This window comes from Clinocottus analis, unplaced genomic scaffold (assembly GCF_023055335.1).
Source record: "Clinocottus analis isolate CAN_PGR_092001 unplaced genomic scaffold, fCliAna1.0.p SCAF_8, whole genome shotgun sequence".
Classification (NCBI taxonomy): domain Eukaryota; kingdom Metazoa; phylum Chordata; class Actinopteri; order Perciformes; family Cottidae; genus Clinocottus; species Clinocottus analis.
Window position 1 is genome coordinate 1,097,464 of NW_027176240.1, and position 20,341 is coordinate 1,117,804.

Here is a 20,341-nt window from a genome sequence, read left to right on the forward strand (position 1 = left end):
ACACAAAACGAACAAAAAGAGACACAATACGTCCAAAAAGAGACACAAAATGAACAAAAAGAGACACAATATGACTACAAGGAGACACAAAACGAACAAAAAGAGACACAATACGTCCAAAAAGAGACACAAAATGACAAAAGAGACACAAAATGACCAAAAAGAGACGCAAAGAGACACAAAACAACTACAAGGAGACAAAAAAGAACAAAAAGACACACAAAACAACCAAAAAGAGACACAGAACAACCAAAAAGAGACAAAACAACCACAAGGAGACACAAAACGATGGATCGACAGGTCGCTGCTTGAAATCAGCCACTCGGTTCGTAGAAGAGTTCAGGTTTATTCATCCTTCAGGAGAAAATATTTCACAAAATCTCTAATACAGAACAGAAAGAAAGATATTTACAGGACGTCTGCAGTCTGGAGACAGGAAGTGAAACACATGGAAGACGTTCAACACGCTGCCACAGGTGGAGGAAAGCGTCATGACATGCAAACACGTGTGCAGGAAATACTTCTCTCTAGTTCTCAGTCAGTGTTTTATTCAATGAACAAATACGACGATACACCGACGACTCTGCTGTTTACGTCTGACTTCTCCTACTCGCTACTGGAATATTGCTGACGACACACAAGTAGACCCAGCTGATTTCATTCAGGATAGTTGTTGTTGTTATTAATATTGAACAGGTTGAATGTCATGTGGTCGTCCTGCATCGCCCCCTGGTGGCCGTTTGGGTTCACGACTCTACGCTTTGCCGGGACGGATATTTTCAACATAAATAGATGGGAATTTGTGTACATAGATATAAAACATGAATTTATATGTGTTATATATGGAAAAAAGAGAGCAATGTTATCTATTATTACATCTAAATAATAATTTTAGATACTCTGAGTATTTTAACAGTCTCATTAAAAACCAAAGATATAATTTAAATGAACTTAAACTGACCATGTTTTGTTTTTTTCAATGTATTTCACATTCAATTAATATATTTTAAGTTTTAAGTTAAGCATGACAAAAAACCTGAAACACATTTTTTGGAAAAACACAAAAAAAAACCTGGAATGGAAGAGAAAAACATCCTTTTTCTTTTTCTTGAGTTAATTAGACTTTATGACTTAATGTACACCCACTATACTCTCAAAACTATGAGGGCACCACATATTACTTTGAAGGGTATTTGCTCCAAATACGTTTGTTTGTACTTTTTAAACCATCATCTGGAACCGTTTTTTACATGTAAAACCAACAAATTTTGCTATTTTTATTATATTTCATATTTTCCTAATTCCCCCAAATCTAATTATGTTGATTTTATTTTGTGTGTGGACTGTACCTCTCTGAACATGAGCTCAAACAGCAACGAGCAACCCGACAACATTAATTGTATAAACATATGAATTCCACCAGTTGAGTTCTACTTTGTCCGATAAAGCTTCTACTCTAATAACACTCGTTCTCTCTCTACAACCCACCAACACGGACACAACGAGCACTACATCGGCCTCTCGGGCCTCTAGAGCCGGTCCACTTTTAGACCATGACTCCATGATGGGAGTGGGCGATATGCCAAAAATGTAGATTGCACTTTTTTTTCTTCTTCTTTTCGGCACGGATGACAAAAATCCACGATCTCGTCACGATTCTATTCACGTTGGGTTTTTAAGATCCTCAAGTTACTGAACATTGCAACCAAAACGTCGACGGCCACACCAGACTCAGTGCTCAAAGTGAACGTTTTAACGCTTCTTTCGAGCTTCTATTTCCAAGTCGCGTTTCCAAATGTTTGTCGGTCACTTTTCCGAATCCACATGAGCCGCTCTTCACATCGGCATCATTCTTGATCCACCAAAGTAAAGAAAAAAGTCACTTTTATCTCTGGTTTTACTTCCAAAAGCAGTGGTGAAAACCCTACATTTTGACTTTGTGTGTTAGCTAAATGTCAAATTAATCAGAGCGCCTGAAAATGAGTTATGTGTTGGTGGCCGAAGCAGAGCAGTTAAATTAATTCATTAAATTATCATTTTTGAAGATATCTTGCAGGGAGAAAAGAAGAGAGAGAGAGAGAGAGAGAGAGAGAGAGAGAGAGAGAGAGAGAGAGAGAGAGAGAGAGAGAGAGAGAGAGAGAGAGAGAGAGAGAGAGAGGTAAACATGAATGTAACCACAGTCAGACTAAAGGTTAAAGAGCGACTTCCACATCTGGAACTAAAACCCGGCGCCCAACAGAGGGCCGGTTCGTAGCATTGAGGCTATCAGATCCTGCTACAGTGTAGCTACGGCTAACAGTCTGACGCCGACGAGGCACACATTATTAACACAATGATACTGAGGTTAGGAACGAAACAATCGCGACCGATTCCTTTTGAAGTCACAAAAAACATCTTCATTGTTTTGCTTCTTGTAGAAGCTGAAACTGCAGATGGCTTCATGCTGCCCTCGGTGCTGCAGTCCGACACACAAGGCATGAAAGTAACACACAAAGTGCTCTTCAGCTCTGTTTGTATGCTTATTTTTGAGTTGACAATAAACGCTGAATGTTGAATGTGATCCATGTTGTTATTTCGTTTTTTTTTACAAATTTCCTGAATTTAAATGTTCACTTCCCCTTTTTTTAAAATTCATTTCATGAAGCAGAATTCTCGCGTTTGCACAAAGACTGTTGTTTTGAACTTAAAGTTTTCATTTGGTCCCTTTTGACTAGTGATGAAACATCCAATGCATGTTTTTAATCTGGATATTAATTTGCCAATTAATTAATTTGCAGATTCTCAAAAAATGCATCATTTTTGAAAACTGGTAATTTATGGATAAAATGGTAAATTTTGAAAAATATTTTTTTGGACCAAATTATGAATTTTGAAAAATGGTAATTTTCAGATAAAATGGTAAATTTTGAAAGAAAAACAAATGGCGAATTTTGAAAAAAATGGTAATGGTAATTTCTGAAAAATGGTAATTTTCGGATAAAATGGTACATTTTGAAAAACATTTTTTTTAGATAAAATTATACATTTTGAAAATGCTAATTTAAAAAAAAAAGGTAATTTTTGAAAAATTATAATTTTGAGATTAAATGATAATTTTTGAAAAATGTTAATTTTGAAAATCCTAATTTTTGGATAACAGCAATTTGAGCAAAACACTTTTGTTATGGACATTTTTCATTATTTCCCAGCATTTAATCTATTATTAATTAAATAGCAGGACACATAATTATTCCTGTTGCTCTGTGATCTTTTAGTCGCATATTAATCTGGTAAAGTGAGTGTTTTACAATAAGTTTCTTTCCTTTATGAGCAATCTAATGAAATATGTATTCAGATCCAGGTGTTGAGAAAAGCAATAACACAAAAAAACAAACAAAGACGTCTCAAGCGGAGAGAAAAATACAAAAGTCAGCCGCGTCTCTCTCCAGTAAACGAAGTGTTCAGTCTACAGTTTAATGTGTAACTTTGTGTTGCATCACCTCCACCTCCACCCTCCACCTCGGAGGAGGGCGGCGAGCTACATTTTGCTGCTGGGTGTCCGGTTACAGAATATTTATATATCTCTACACACACACACACACACACACACACACACACATTAAAAACCAAAGCCCTTGATAGAAAGAGTGATGGCAAATTTGTACAAACGACGTCATGGTGAGCAGTGACTCTCTTCCTGTCCCGGGTCGCTTTTCCTAATTATTTATGTCGTGCACGAGCGCCTCACTGGAAGCTACAGAACAGGTGTTGTGTAACTGTTGTGTAGTTACACAACACCATTTAAAACAGACTGACGGGTGAGCGAGTCCTCCGAGTGCTTTGATTATTTTCTACTAAAAAAACAGGCGTTGATAAAGTTTCAGGCTTTTCTTTCAGCTCGCCGCCGTCACCGTCACCTTCAGTCGACAAAGAGGGACGAACAGTCCGAAGGAGACACCGGTGTTATTATGGGATGGACGGGGGAGTGTAGAGGGAGCAGGGGGGGGGGGGTGACACAATTTTATTTTTGTGTTTTTGTAGTGAGTTTTTTCAAAAGTTTGTCCAGAAAATGGCGTCCACTGAGGAGCTGGCTAATTTTCCTCGTTAATAGGTGTCAGCAACTGTGTGTGTATATGTGTGTGTGTGTGTGTGTGTGTGTGTGTGTGTGTGACATCTCATTAGTGTCCACAGTCTGGTGTCACATCTGCCCCTCATCACAAGTGTTTTTTTTTTCAACTCAACCGGGGAACGGCCAACCAGAGGTGAGAGGAAACCTAATTAATCGTCCTACAGGATCTGGTCGGCCCCCGGCTGCCCGTCGTCCCCGCTCTCCGATTGGTGCTTGTAAAGGTCACATGGCACGAGGGGGAGGGGCTGCCCCCGCTCGGCCGACAGCACGGACTCGTACGGCGGCGCCGCCTCCGGCGGGGCGAAGGAGACGGACGCCACGCGCTGCCGGTGATCCCGCAGCGCCGGCAGCGGCGGCGGGTAGTCGGAGGGGGAGAACCAGGCGCCGCCGCCGGCCGAGGTCTCCTCGAGGGCGTCGTCCTCCGGTTGCTCCGCCCCCGGCTCCGCCCCTCTCTGACAGGGGTCCAATAGGGAGTAAGGAGGCGGGTTATCTGACGGGAGGTAGAACTGAGTCGGACATTGGCCGACGCACTCATCGTAGCTGTGGAGATAAAAAAGAAGAATAAAGTGAAGAAGGTAGAACACAATGTTTCTGTAAATTGTTAATAATATGAATTTAACTTCATACTATTACGTTCCAAGATAATATTGTTCCAACATGAATACTCATTATTCATGTTGGAACACTGCTTTATAAATGATGAATTAAGTGTTTATTCATGCTTTACTAATGCTGAATATTGTGTATTGTATATTGTATTCTGTATTTTGAGTCGAACATTGCTATTATGACAGGTTTTTGCTTTTATGATGTTTAATCACATGACCTCGAACCACCATAAAGTACACAACTGTGTGTCCACCACTTGCTAACTCTTATTACACATTAAGAGCTGACGGCCGTCCAAGAGACACAAGCTGCAGGGACGAGGGAGAGGGGTTATGTAACTCAAACATATGAAAAACAGAAAAACACCCAATGCCTTTCTCACTTTCACACCCACTCATTTCCACACTTCCATATATATTGGACCCCCCCACCTCCCCTCCACACACACACACACACACACACACACACACACACACACACAAATCAACCTGGTTGCCCGAATCTGCGCTGCACATGTTGTGTGTCATTATTTTAGAGAATGCGTGCAGAGAATATCCCCGTCACAAAGTTCACGTGACCTTCGGCTCGTCCCGTTTTAATACTGCGCTCGGGAGATTCCTCTGTCCGTGTTTCAGAGGTCAAAGGTCAGAGGTCAGAGGGCGACGAACAGCTGATCCACTGAAGGCGCAGGTAGAAAATCCACCGCTCTGAAAACTCTCGCTCTGGACTCATACAGAATCGTGACACTAAATCAAAGTTGTCGGCTTCCTGTGCGTCAGTCTGTGAGGCCCCGCCCCCTCTCCTGTGACCTCACCACCTCTGTCAATCCTGCACAATCCGATGCAGCAGCACACGTGTGAGCGGTAACATCATGTTTGATGCACTTTTAGATGTGTTTCACCACAAAAACTGCAGCTGCCTCCTTCTGGCTGTTTTGACAATGGGCCAAGAACGCTGCCCTGATGAACTCCTCCAGCAGCTTTCTGCCCACCGGAGAGAAAGAGAACGAGTAGAAGATATGAAATAGAAAAGAGCTAAATAGAATTATACAATCTGTGTGTGTGTGTGTGTGTGTGTGTGTGTGTGTGTGTGTGTGTGTTGAGCTAAAGATAGACGATGATGGGGCACAGGAAGCAGTAAATCAGTGTAACTCAATCAGTGCAGCGGTTAATTATATCAGTCTGGTAGCAGCATCGTGTGTGTTACACGCTGCCCTCTTTCTTTCTTTTTGCATTCCCTCCTTCACCACCCTCTGTGCATGTGTGTGTGTGTGTGTGTGTGTGTGTGTGTGTGTGTGTGTGTGTGCCCACTTGCCAACAGTTTTAAAGCAGCGTTGGAGACTTTTGCATATGAGTTTCTGTTGTTATTTGACCTTTTTTGTCTGTCGAAGCACTTTTTAAATATTTTAAGACAAAAAAACTTCAGTTTTTCAAACATATTTAATATTTTCTGAGCGCTTCGGGAAAACTGACCCTTGAACGTTTGATGCATCGCGTGTTTAATATCAGGCATGTCGAGGTGAAAATTGGAGACGGGGTGTGTGTTTCAGAGGTGTTGCAACACACACAGAGGACCCCTCGGTGTGTGTCTCAGGAGTTACACAACCCTCCGCCCCCCCGAGGCCTTCTGCTGCCCGTACAAACCCTCATAATGAGTGTGTTGCTTTACACTTCTGTGTGTTCTGCCAACACGTGTGTGTGTGTGTGTGTGTGTGTGTGTGTGTGTGTGTGTGTGGCTGAGTGATAATAATTTGTCTCCTCTGAGAGTTACACAACTGCCCGTTTCTGCTGGAGATCCTGTGAGAAGATATTACATATTTTTTTATTTATAAAGCTTTTAATACTTTACTTGTTTCTTTACGGGTTTTATAAAGGTAATAAAATACTCCATGAATATGAGATACGAGTTTACAGATAATTATAAATGTTATTTTATGGCTTTTTATCGGCTTCACCGTGGATTTTGTTCCCAAAATATCCGTTTCATGCAGAATCAAAACTCTCTTCTGTGGTCATGGTGCAGGACGTCCAGTCCGGTCGTGACGAGAGGGAGGACCTCTGCTCGCCGGTGACGCTCGCCGAAGCCGGACGCCGGACGCCTGCGGCCGCAGCACACAGCATATGTTGTGTGTGTGTGTGTGTGTGAGAGAGTGTGTGTGTGTGTGTAAAGCTGGCATGGACCTCTTTGTTACCACTGTGAGGAACTTGGCCTGTGGACTCAGAGAACCATATAGATGCTGCATTCAGAGGTCTGTGTGTGTGTGTGTGTATGTGTGATTGTGTTTGCGTATGCGTGTGTGTTTGTGTGTGTGTGTGTGTGTGTATATATGTGTGTGTGATATGATTTCTCAGCATAAAGCAGCTTTCTAATCTTTCTAATCTTTGCACAACGGTTTACTTTCTCCTTGATATTCTAATGCAACACACATCAGAAAGCAAAGAGTGTTTGTGTGTGTGTTTGTGTGTCTGTGTGTGTGTGCCAAAGCTCGCCCAGCTTCTCCCTAAGAGGAAGCAGAAGCTTTCAGTCTCCACAGGTGAGCAGCTGATCCGAGAGCGCAAGTTTTTCTGGGAGACAGAGTGTGTGTGTGTGTGTGTGTGAGTGTGTTTGTGTGAGTGTGTGAGAGTGAGTGTGAGTGTGTGTGTCGGAAGCGTAACGTTCACTGTCTCAGTAGGTGAGCTGTTGATCATAGTTCTCTGAGTTTCCCTCAACCATCTGTGGCCGACACACACACACACACACACACACACACACACACACACACACACACACACACACACACACACACACACTGCAGGATCATCACATGACTGCAGCTACCTGCTTGTTGCCAAACAACGACTTGTCAGCATTATGGTAAACAAAATGTGCGTTGTGTGTGTGTGTGTGTGTGTGTGTGTGTGTGTGTGTGTGTGTGTGTGTGTGTGTGTGTGTGTGTGTGTGTGTGTTGGCTGGCGTCCTGTCGTCCTGGCCAGAAAGTCCGTCTCTCTCTCTCAGGCCGTCCAGAACGCTCTGGTTCCCTCCAGAGCGCTGACGTAGTTAACTAGCTCCCCTCTTCCTCTCCTATCAGTTCAATCTCTTTCCTTTCTTTCCTTCATTTCCTTTCCTTTCTTTTCCTTTTCTTTCCTTTCTTTCATTTTCTTCTGATTTCCTTTCCTTATCTTTCTTTTCCTTTTCTTTCTTTTTCTTTTCTTTCATTTCCTTTCTTTTTCCTTCATTTCCTTTTCTTTCTTTTCTTTCATTTCATTCTGCTTTCCTTTTCATTTCTTACCTTTCTTTTACATTAATTTATTTTCCTTTTCTCTCCTCATGTTCCTCAGTGATGACAAACATTGTGTTGATGTTTTCTGTCCTGAACCAGCAGCTTCTCTTCATCTCCTCAACATGTCGGTGTGGTTCATCAGATGAATGTCTTAAAGCTGCATTCTCTCTCCTGACCACCAGGGGGCGACTCCTCTGGTTGTATAGAAGTCTATGCTTCATGTCTTAAAGCTGCATTCTCTCTCCTGACCACCAGGGGGCGACTCCTCTGGTTGTATAGAAGTCTATGCTTCATGTGTTAAAGCTGCATTCTCTCTCCTGACCACCTGGGGGCGACTCCTCCGGTTGTATAGAAGCCTATGCTTCATGTGTTAAAGCTGCATTCTCTCTCCTGACCACCTGGGGGCGACTCCTCTGGTTGTATAGAAGTCTATATAAATGACTGTTTATGACTGTCCACGTCAGTAATGAACTCTCTTTTAATGAACAAATAGAAAAGATAAGACTCTATACAACCTCAGATCGATTCATTTGGTTTAAGTGAGTGAATGTTTCTGCAGCAGAACTAGGAGGAGCATGAAGTACACACGCACACGCACACACACACACACACACACACACACACACACACACACACACACTGCAGGGGAGGGATGTATGTGAATTATTAAAGTTGCCAATTAGACCAGCTGACATTTAGATCAAAAACACCATGACATTGGCCTTTAGCAAGCTCTTTCTTTCTCTCATTCGATCTCTCTCTCTCTCTCTCTCTCTCTCTCTCTCTCACACACACACACAAACACGTACACACACACACACACACACACACACACACACGCACACACACGCACACACACTCATTGCCGCACGCTAACAAAGGGCACCAAAGGTAGCGGTGCACCCTAATATGTGAATTACCACAGAAGAAGAAGGGTCAAGCGGAGTGGACGCAGAGCCGTGGGGGACATGGTCTGAATGGTCAGGTCGGTTTCAGAGTTGACATTTGACATAATTGGCAAAAGGAGGAGTGGTCTCCTTGTTTTTAAACAAGCTGCAGCTATTGATGGATGACGACAGGTGTGAGATTTTAAATTTAAACCAACACCGGCTGTCTGTAAAAAAGGAAAATGCCCACTATTGTTGCTAACGTTGTTAAACTATTGTAGCTAACACTGTTAAACTATTGTATCTAACGTTGTTAAACTATTGTTGCTAACACTGTTAAACTATTGTTGCTAACGTTGTTAAACTATTGTTGCTAACGTTGTTAAACTATTGTAGCTAACGTTGTTAAACTATTGTAGCTAACACTGTTAAACTATTGTTGCTAACGTTGTTAAACTATTGTTGCTAACGTTGTTAAACTATTGTAGCTAACGTTGTTAAACTATTGTTGCTAACGTTGTTAAACTATTGTAGCTAACACTGTTAAACTATTGCAGCTAACGTTGTTAAACTATCGTAGCTAACGTCGTTAAACTATTTTAGCTAACGTCGTTAAACTATTGTAGCTAACATTGTTAAACTATTGCAGCTAACGTTGTTAAACTATTGTAGCTAACGTTGTTAAACTATTGCAGCTAATGTTGTTAAACTATTGCAGCTAATGTTGTTAAACTATTGCAGCTAACGTTGTTAAACTATTGTAGCTAACGTTGTTATACTATTGTAGTTAACATTATTAAACTACTACTGAACATTATTAAGATATTGTAGTCAATGTTGTTAAGCTATTGTAGTTAGACGCCGGGTGCTAAATGCCCGAGCGTCGTTGTTTGGCGCTCCGGGAATGAAACCATTTCATTCGAGACACACTAAAGTTCTTACCGTGGCGGTGAGTCGGCGTACAGGTTGTTGACCTGCGACAGAGTCTCTCTGTACGAATCAAAGTCTAAACCGGGAGGAAAGTCTTCTAAGCAGGTCGATCTCAGTTCTCCTACTGAGCCTCCGTAGGAGAAACCATCCAGACCTGCAGACATCAAAGCAAAACACACATTTCAATTAATTATCTTGTGCACATATTTGAAACATCTCCTGGAGGTTTTGTGGAAGTCTATGTGCAGGTGTGTCGCAGACTGACCGTAGCTCGCCCGCAGGTGAGGGTTTCGTAGCCGACTGTCTTTGCGCAGGCTGCCGACGATGATGGTGATGCAGGAGAGGAAGAGGACCAGACCTATAACGATCCCCGCCACCACCAGCGGAGACACCAGGAGAGACGCCTCCCCTCCCGACTCCCTCTCACTCCGGCAGTCCGGGTACTCCCCATGGCTCTGGTTGGAGCTCACTGCAGAGAGGAAGGAGGAAGGAGGGAACATGTGAGTCCACGAGTCCGACGTTCACGTCTTTGAGCTACGCTTTGGGCTCCTCCACATCCTGAGGGAAGCCTCTGTAGTCGCTGCAAAGCTGGTTATTCTCACAGCTACTCAGGACAGCAAGAGCACCTTTAATGGCTTTTTTCTGCGTAACTTGATCCACTTTGATGTCGACTTTGAAGCCTTTGAGGCGGCTTTTGTTGTGATTTTGTAAAAAATCGTGTTTTCTCTCGTCGTGCTAACGTTTTTTTAAATTTTTTATTGCTGGGAGACAAATTAGTTTGGTGAAGACTTTTGGTTTAGTTTACGGTAATTAACACTTTACCGTTAACTGTTCAGTCGCGTACAGTAACGTTAGCTAACGTCCGCGAACGTAAGCTAACTTCCGCGGTCGTTAGCAACATTTTAAATTTTTTGCCTTTTTGAAAAGAAGCGCAGAAAACTGCAACTGCGTCTCAACCATAAATAACGTAATTGGTGCACCATGTCGTGTAGTTCTCAACTAAAATAAGATTAATATAATATACAGTATATACATACATAGTGACCATTAGTTGACATTTTGTCAATAAACGTTAAATTAAGGTTATCTACTAAATTATTCTTAGTGATAGTGATAATGTTCACCTACCAGTCACTAACGCTGTCTGTTGATTAGCAGATATATACATTTTTTTGCTTGAATTAATCAATTAGTGCGCTGACATTCATGGAGGACGTTAAGTGAATTATCCATAAATAAATCAATGAAATTTAAAAAAGGGGATCGTGTTGCGTAACGGCCGCCGTGCCCTGCACCCATCTCACCGTCTTCTCTCTGCTTCTGCTTCCAGCGCTCGTTCCCTGAGGACTTATTCCTTCCATTTCAGTGTGTGACAGATAATTAGAGCTAGAGTCAACAAACACACACACACACACACACACACACACACACACACACACACACACACGCGGTCTCTAAGTCATCATCATTAGATTACAGAACGATCCTGTTCCTCTCCATTTCTATTTAATGTCTCATCTGTCTGTTTGCTCTGCCTGTCTACCTCTTTATCCGTCTCGCTGCCAGTCACTATCTGTCTGTCTCCATTCCCATCACAGCTGAGAGGAGGAGGAGGAAGAGGAGGAAGAGGACTCTCTTAATGTGCCTTTTGGCTTCTAAAGTGTCGTGATGCTGTTCTTCCTGCCCTCTCTCTATATTGCATGTGGCACAAACCTGACGTTTCCTCGCACTGAGTTGCACGCTTACACTCTTAGACCTCGGGTCATGTGATGCTCAAAGCAGGAAGTGCATCATTAATGTGGCAAGAAGTTAATTCTGCATCAGGGGCATGTGCTGCTGTAGTCTCCTGTCCGTAAACCAAGTGTTTATGAATGTTAAAATGACGACAACGGTCTCCTCTAACTTGTAGTTTTAGCTCGTTAGCAGACACGTCCACCAGGTGCCCTCAGACTCCTCCACCTGTCCGAGTCACATGACTTCACCTTCTCACCTGTTTCCACTTTCCCTCATTTGTCCAAAACCTGGAGGGAATATCTTTAAACTCGTGTTTTCATTTTTTTGCACAGACATGGATGTTTATTTTAACTTGAATTTGGACTGGTGAGCTTTTTGCATTTATTTGAAAATGTTGTTTAACGGTCTCTGCGTTCACAATTGTGAATGGCGGTCTGAAATGCACATTTCATAGTTCTTTATGGTCATGGAAAACCGGGAAAAGTCATTGATTGTTTTTCAAATTAGTGTTTCAAGGCCTGGAAAAGGTCTAAAGTCCCAAAAGTTTGAAGTAATGAATCTGCTTTTAAAAGAAAGAGGCTCAAAATATAAGCAGCATACATACAGGCATCTATATAAATGTTTATTCTTTTAATCAAACTATTGTCTCTCATTCATTTGTGTCATTTAAGGTTTACTGTATGCTTTGAATCCTCATTGTTAGTTTAAATACGACATTTTATCACTTTTCACTGCTTAAACACAGATTTCACACAATGTTTGCTCATGGAAATTTGGTTAAAAGTAATGAAAATTCTGTTATAAGTCATGGAAATGTGGTTAAAGGTCATAGAAATATGGTTAAAGGTCATAGAAATATGGTTAAAAGTCATGGAAATTTGGTTAAATGTCATAGAAATGTGGTTTAAAGTCATGGAAATCCATTGGTCAGAATGTGTGTGAACCCTGATTCCAGTCCTTTCCATATTTCTCTCTGACATTTACAGAAATGTGATATTATCTCCCTTTGGAACATCTCTTACAGTTGAAAACGTCCCTTTGACATGCTGGACAGGCATAGCAGCAGCTTTTAGCAGATAAACATCCATGTGTGCATCTCAAAACTTGTAATTTTTGACACCGACATAATATTGCAGGATGTGTTTTCTGCCATCCTCAGTGCTCTGAATACAAAGCAGGAGAAACAATCAAATGACTCCCAATATAATTTCATATCGGTCTCTTAGTGCCTCTCTATTGCCCCCTCCCCTCCTCTCGATCCCCCCTTGAACGTCTGCGTCCGTGATTCTGTTGTCTGCAGTAATTTGGTTTCACACAGATTCCCGAGAAGAGGAAAATGTTCTCTCACCCCAAACGATTCCCAGCAGCCCTCTCTCCTCTCCCAGCGCGTCTCACACACTTTTTTTTTGTCTCCGCTTCCTCCCTCGTAACGCGTTTTTCTCTTCTTTTTTTTATTCGCTCCTCATCTCGTCCTCATAAACTCCATTTTCTCTTGTTCTCTCCGGAGAGAACTCTGAAGGAAGTCTATATTTATATTGATTTAAATTCATGTGAAACCTCACTACTTTTGTAACACACTCACACACTCACTGACTGTTGGTGCGCCACTTTGGTCCAGACTGAAATATCTCAACAACCATCAGATTGATCGCCATGAAATGCGGTCCAGACCTTCATGGTCCCCAGAGGATGAATCCTATTGACTTTGAAGCTCCTGTGACATTTAAAGTTAGAATGAGGAACTTTTAACTGGTTATGAAACCGTCTCAATGTAATCCTGATGACTCTGATGACGGATTGCTGGACCCAAAGGCATTTGGTTAGGTTTAGGACAAGATCATTGTAGGGTTAAAGTAACTGTGGAAGTTATGTGGCAAATAAATCAATGTTGACAAACTAGCCTCTACCTACCCCTAACTAGCCTCTACCTACTCCTAAACACCATCTACCTAACCCTAACTAACATCCACTTACCGCTAACAACTTTCTACTTACTCCTAAAGACCATCTACCTACCTTTAGAAACCATCTACCTACCCTTAAAGACCATCTACCTACCCTTAAACCATCTACCTACCTTTAGAGACCATCTATCTACCCTTAAAGGCCATCTACCTACCTTTAGAAACCATCTACCTACCCTTAAAGACCATCTACCTACCCTTAAACCATCTACCTACCTTTAGAGACCATCTACCTACCCATGAAGACCATCTACCTACCCCTAAAGACCATCTACCTACCCTTAAAGACCATCTACCTACCTTTAGAGACCATCTACCTACCCATAAAGACCATCTACCTACCTCTAGAGACCATCTACCTACCTTTAGAGACCATCTACCTACCCATGAAGACCATCGACCTACCCTTAAAGACCATCTACCTACCTTTAGAGACCATCTACCTACCCATAAAGACCATCTACCTACCCCTAAAGACCATCTACCTACCTTTAGAGACCATCTACCTACCCCTAAAGACCATCTACCTACCTCTAGAGACCACCTACCTACCTCTAGAGACCACCTACCTACCTCTAGAGACCACCTACTCACCTCTAGAGACCACCTACCTACCCGTAAAGACCCTACTGGTCTCACCCAGGACACGTTCAGCGACCTCCTGGGTGAAAGTCCTGTGTTTGTAGACCCACCATCCACCCCGACCTTCTTGCCAGACGGACCGCGTGGCCTCGCCTGTCCTGGCTCACGATTATGAGGCTATAAAAATGGATTATGTGGGTGAAATATGAATTATAGTGCATTACCTGTTGTGTGGCTTGCATGAGCTCGCTGTCCTGAAAGGCCACACTGGCCCAAAACTGGCCAGCAAACACATTTGTTAGTTGTTCTTTCCACTTCAGTGTGATTTAAAGACGGAGGAGGGAGAGACTTTAAGAGGCACAAACAGTGGAGTGATGGTGGAGAGGGGAGGCGGCCACACAATGGGTCGAGGAGAGCGAGGAAGAAGAAGAGAGACAGAGCAAGGGAAAGATGGTTATAAATGGTGATAGTGTTATATTTCAGAAACCCCTGAAGGGTTCGGGGTCCAGCTGCAGAGAGGAAGCAGAGAAAGAAAGAGAGAAATGTTGTTTGTGTGAGTCGAGAGAGAGCGTGAAGACGTTAGCCCGTCATGGCCGACCTGAGCTAAAGCCATGTAAACGAACAGAAGGGAGCGGGTTCACAACAACGCCATGAGAACGTTGTTTAATACTCCACAACTATTGTTATGTAACCGGTAAACCCAACAAGGCGACTGACAGATCAACACCGACAGTGAGAAGCTGCAACCTAGCAATGATTTTTGTGAGCCAGAATTTAATTTATTTAAAAAATATACAAGATTTCAAGTCGATTCTAGGGAAAGGAGTATAAATATTTAGATTTTTTTTGTCATATCTGTGTGTCATTATTACACAATTTGCGTTGCCGGTGATCGGTCGTGCTCAGCATATCGGGAAAAATATGATTAAGCTTCATGATATGAATACTAGACCGTAGTGTCCTTGATCTCTAACGAATCCTCGACTCTTTGCCTTTAAAAAAAAGATTTTTTTAACTTATTTTCAGCATCTGAGTCTGAGCAAGATTCTCCAAAAATGACTCCCCGATTGATCCCCGAGTTTTTTTATTGTATTGTTCGGTGCCTTCCCAAAGAGTAATACTGGACATCTTTAGAAAGATTACGACCTAAAGCGTCTCAATCTGCAATAATAATCACAATAAACACACGCAATGACATGAGAGGAAGCATATTCAGTCCAAAAAACATGCTTTTCGGTAAAAAGAATTGAATAATTACCTAATTTGAGCTTTTTTTCAATGTAAAACCCCACGCCTCTTCCTACACGGGTAACGGTACTTTAGCAACTTCATTGAATTATTAAATTGGAACTGTGGATGAGGAGATTGCACAGTTTTGAGACACCTCAGTGGAAGCTACTGTGCATTCACAAAGAACACACTTTTTCTTGGTGTTTGTGAAACTGCCTCCCGGCTCTGCGTCGACGTCTCCGTGTCGAGGGTTTCGGCGTCGCGCTCGGAGGTCCGGCGGCTCGCGCTCGCGGGGTCTTTCTGCGCGAGCAACACACACAGCGACCTCTGACGGCTCAGTGTGTGAGGAAAAGCCTCCGCTATACGTTCATGTGTAAGTGAAGCAGCGGCGGCGGTAACTCACTTTGACAGCTTGTCACTAATGCTTACGGTTCATCGTGCGCCATAGTGCGCTACAGAAAGCCACTTCATCACCCCGAGGTCTGTTTAAAGCCCTTTAAAGGTGCATGAAGTTGTTTTTACTGCCTGTGAGCAGAACTGCAGCCACCAGCATATGAAACACCTACATGACATGTGACATGTGACATGGTTATTTAGTTTCATGCTATGAAACCCTGAGATACTCACTGTTTGGAGAGCATAAGGAATGGAGGGGAACTTACTGCACAAGACGACGTGCAAACCTCCAATGTCATGAATCTCCTGATCCCAAAGCCAACCGCACTTTGTTAAGCATTAAAAATACTTAACTCAACTCAATACTCTTAACATATAGAGCTATGTTACGTATTAAATTTAGCAAATTTAGTTACGATAAGAAAATACAACTTTTAATTATAATTCTTTTGCAAAATATATATATTTATTTTTTCCTTTTCTTTTTATATAAACCAATAAACAAGTAACACATGTATGACATTAATATCTATTTTACCAAAAGTTTTCTGTATATTATACCTTTTTAAATTATTCAAATAGGCCTCGTGGTTGAGGAGATAATCTGAATTTAGAATGGGAATATTAACCGTAATGGATTTGTTAACCGGACATCCGTTAGCTGGATATCCGTTAGCCGAGCCGGATATCCGTTAGCCGGACATCAGTTAGCTGGATATCCGTTAGCTGAGCTGGAGATCCGTTAGCTGGACATCTGTTAGCTGAATATCCGTTAGCTGAGCCGGAGATCCGTTAGCCGGACATCCGTTAGCTGGATATCTGCCGAACCTCCGTCAGACGTTGTGTTCCGAGTTTCGTTCTCCTTCTTTTCCAACGCAAAAGCCTCCTCATTTATCGCAAATTCTGCAGATGTCGTTTTTTTCTTTCTTCTTTTCTAACTTAATTTGACGAAAAAAGAAGAACGAAAGAATCTGTCCAACAGAAACATAAATCGCTCATCAAACGGCTTGTGGAGCTCGACGGGTTCGAGTCCTGCTATTTAACCGTGAGGTGGATTCGTCTCGAAGTTGAGTTCAACGTAAATGTGTAACTGTTAACTTGTTGTGCGTCAGGTTGGAGAAACAAATTGTTATGTTTTGCTCATAAAAGTTGGATAAATCAAGAGAGACTATTTGCTTTCAGAGATTAACATATAGGTCTCATATTCCGTGTGTTTGTAATTTACTTTCAGGCGTCACAAGCTGTAAAGGTTAAGAGCCGGTGATATTGACTGCTGCTGCGCACGCCGCATCACTTTGTGCATTAGCTGCATACATTATCCAGAGGCATCAAGCCGCCGCTCAGACTCCATCTGACAGCCTGTCGCGATGAGTTACAGCGCGCGTCTCCTCCATATGAAATAAACCATCTCGGTGGCGCCCGGCCGCACATCCGGAGACGGCGAGGTAGAAAGAATTCCTGCGGGCGGGACGCTCGATTAAAAAAAAAGGGGCGACAAACAAACCTCGAGCCGACGGCGGCGTCAATGTGGACTTTGATTCAGTGAGGTACGAGACAAAGGGAAGACGTCCGTTTATCACTAATTATGTATTTCTATGAGGAGAGGTTGATTTATTTTGACTTTGGTGAAGTTTGGAAATCAATGTGCGGGGATTTTTAAAAAAAAATAAAAAGTGTGGCGGCACGATGAGGTCATAAGAGCTTTGGATTTGACTTTTTATTTTATTTTTTGATTTCTTTATGTTTTAGCTAGTTTTTGGATTTTTTTTTGCACGATTTAGTTTCACTTTTTCATAAAGATTAAGTTTGACTTTTTTAAAATTGAGTTTTACTTCGCTTGTCGAGTTTGTTTGCAAGCTTTAGTTTCACTTTTTCACAACTTTTTACATTTTTTTTATTTTTTTCGGGCAAGAGATAATGTCTCAGAAGTGTGTAGTTGCATTACACACACACTGTTTATGCCATAATGTTTAATCCTTTTGTGCTACTTTAGTGTACGATGAGGAGCATAGCGCCTCCTGCTGGAAGGTCAAGTCTGTCTTTCAATGTCTCCGTTTATTTTATTTATTTATTTTATGTTTTTAGATTTTATTTTTTTCATTTATTTATGCATTTTATTTTAATATTGTATTATATTTATTTAATTATATATTTTATTTTATTCATTTTATTTATTTAATTTATTGTATTTAATTTATTTATTTAGTTTATTTAATTTATTGTATTTATTTTATTTTATTTACTTTATTTATTTTATCAGGTGATGTCATTGAAGTTTATTTTTTAGTAAAGGACATTACTTTATTCCCTTCCAGGTGACTATAATAACCCGGCTGCATGGCGTCATGATCATTCATAAATAACACACTCCTCGTTTGTCAAAGTGAACGCTAAGTGACGACAACGCCACAATATAAATGCTACCAGGCAGAACCTTCACTTGTCCTTCACCCACCAAACCATCGCCCCCTGTCCTCCATCCCTCCATCCCTCCATCCCTCCATCCCTCCACCACTTTAACATCCCTCTCTTCCGCCGGTCATCCCTCCGTCTTTACATCCCTCCCCGCTGCGCTTCAGTGGTCTCGGGCCGCTCAGAGCAACCCAGCAAACCACCACAGACTCTCCTCTCTTCATCGCTGACAGCTGGACTGCCACACACACACACACACACACACACACACACACACACACACACACACACACACACACACAACCCTCCTGAGACTTTTCAGCTTCTTCTTCAAGGTCAGAACAGTCTTCAGGCTGTGTTTAGTCATTAAGAACGATGCGCACGGTGGAAATGAAACCCATACACAACAGTTTGCTGTCATGTGAGATCAAATATACATCATTTTAATGACTATAATAAAGAGAGTATTGAATAAAACTGATCAATTAAACATATATAGAAGAAATTCTCTTGATTGTACGACACATTTACAGTCAAATTTACATCATCTCTGGTTTACGTTTTCATCCTGCTCACAATTTCTTTGCTAATGCATAAAAAATACTTTTAAACAACAATAATTGTAATTACAATTAAGAATTGTTCATTTCCAGTTGATGTAGCGTGCAGTAAACAGAAGAAACGGAGAGAATTCAGTCTGTACAACTTCTTTCTTCCTTAGCTGATGTATTTTAAACAGACCGAGGCTGTGTGTGTGTGTGTGTGTGTGTGTGTGTGTGTGTGTGTGTGTGTGTGTGTGAGAGTGTGTGGGCTGTGGAGATGAGTGGGATCTGATTCACTGACCTTCAGTCAACTATTTGTTGTTTCTCTCATTCACCAGCGTTCATTCGCTGCTTGTGTGTTTTTTTTCTTGCTCATATGAACCAAATGAAGTGTTGTTGTTGCCATGGTAACAACACCCCCCCCCCCTCCTCCCCCCCAAAAAAGCAACTGTCCAAACGCTGTGGAGAAAGTGTAATTGTGTAAAAGGTTAACAGAAACAATACAGTTGGAGTATCGCTACGAGGGGCCTGATTGGATTTTAAGGATCTTGTTTGAAATGAGCCGAATCCAAACCCCCCAAAAAACACACAATTAGCTAACGCACAACATTTATCACACTTTGACAGCGGAGGTTAATGAAGCCGGTCGCTCTCTAACCGCCGGTATCAATGCATATATATATATATATATATATATATATATATATATATATATATATATATATATATATATATATATATATATATACTGTATGTATGATTTATTTATTTATTTTGAAGTGGCCTTGAACAATGTGTCAGAAACAAACTGATAAACTCATTTTACATCTCTTATATTACAATGTTTGGTTGTAATATTCTGGTTTTCCAGTTGTGTAGTTGATGCCCAACAGGATTAAAAAAGGTGTAATTGTTGCTCTGAAACTATTATTATTAGTTAAATGTGCGCATTTCATTTGAAGGCGTTAAAGGAGCTAAAGCATAAACTTGTGTTTACGTCACACTTCACACTCCTGTTTTTATTTCTGTCTGTTAGTAATCAAGTCGCCTGGAAAAAAGTTTTGTGTTGTGCGCTACACACCACGAGACGTTTCTGAGACTAAAATATGTTTCATGAAAGTATTTATTCTTATTTCAGTCTCGAGTCACTCGAAGATAATAACAGTAAACTCTGTGGAACGATTGGTTAGCGACAGAGCTAACGTTAAGGTAACATAATGCAACAATGTAACACAACAATGTAACTTAACAACGCAACCACGCAACACAACTACACAACGCAACAGTGTAACGCAGCAGCATAATGCAACAATGTAACACAACAATGTGCCGCAACGTCACACAACAATATCAGGCAACAACGTAATACAATGCAACAACGCAACCACGCAACGCAACACAACAACGTAACGCAGCAGCATAACTCAACGCAACAACGTAACACAACAATGTAACGCAACAATTTATCACAACAACGTAATGCAACAAGGTAACGCAACAATGTATCACAACAACGTAATGCAACAATGTAACGCAACAATGTATCACAACAACGTAATGCAACAATGTAACGCAACAACAGAACGCAACATCGTTCGTCTCTCGTCCGAAGTGATTTCTATGACTCAGCTTCCATCAGGTGAGAGCATCAGCGCTGACTGGACCGTCGAACCGGTCGATTTGTTTGT

The 20,341-nt window shown here is 41.6% G+C and overlaps 1 protein-coding gene across 1 annotated transcript; it reads right to left on the reverse strand.

Moving 5' to 3' along the window:
• Positions 1-280: 280 nt before the first annotated feature.
• On the reverse strand, positions 281-18,165 carry bean1 (brain expressed, associated with NEDD4, 1). Its single transcript, XM_068567280.1, has 3 exons — positions 10,059-18,165; positions 9,806-9,947; positions 281-4,648 (listed from the first exon to the last, which is right to left on the reverse strand). Exons 1-3 carry the CDS (start codon positions 10,291-10,293, stop codon positions 4,267-4,269), a joined length of 759 nt encoding a protein of 252 aa, XP_068423381.1. The 5' UTR covers positions 10,294-18,165; the 3' UTR covers positions 281-4,266.
• Positions 18,166-20,341: the final 2,176 nt, after the last annotated feature.

Coding starts and splice junctions, on each gene's coding strand:
- bean1 (XM_068567280.1), bottom strand. CDS start 10,293: ATGTTCCCTCCTTCCTCCTTCCTCTCTGCAGTGAGCTCCAACCAGAGC. Junction 9,948..10,058: donor TCACCTGCGGGCGAGCTACG/GTCAGTCTGCGA, acceptor TGATGTCTGCAG/GTCTGGATGGTTTCTCCTAC. Junction 4,649..9,805: donor TACGCCGACTCACCGCCACG/GTAAGAACTTTA, acceptor TTATCTCCACAG/CTACGATGAGTGCGTCGGCC.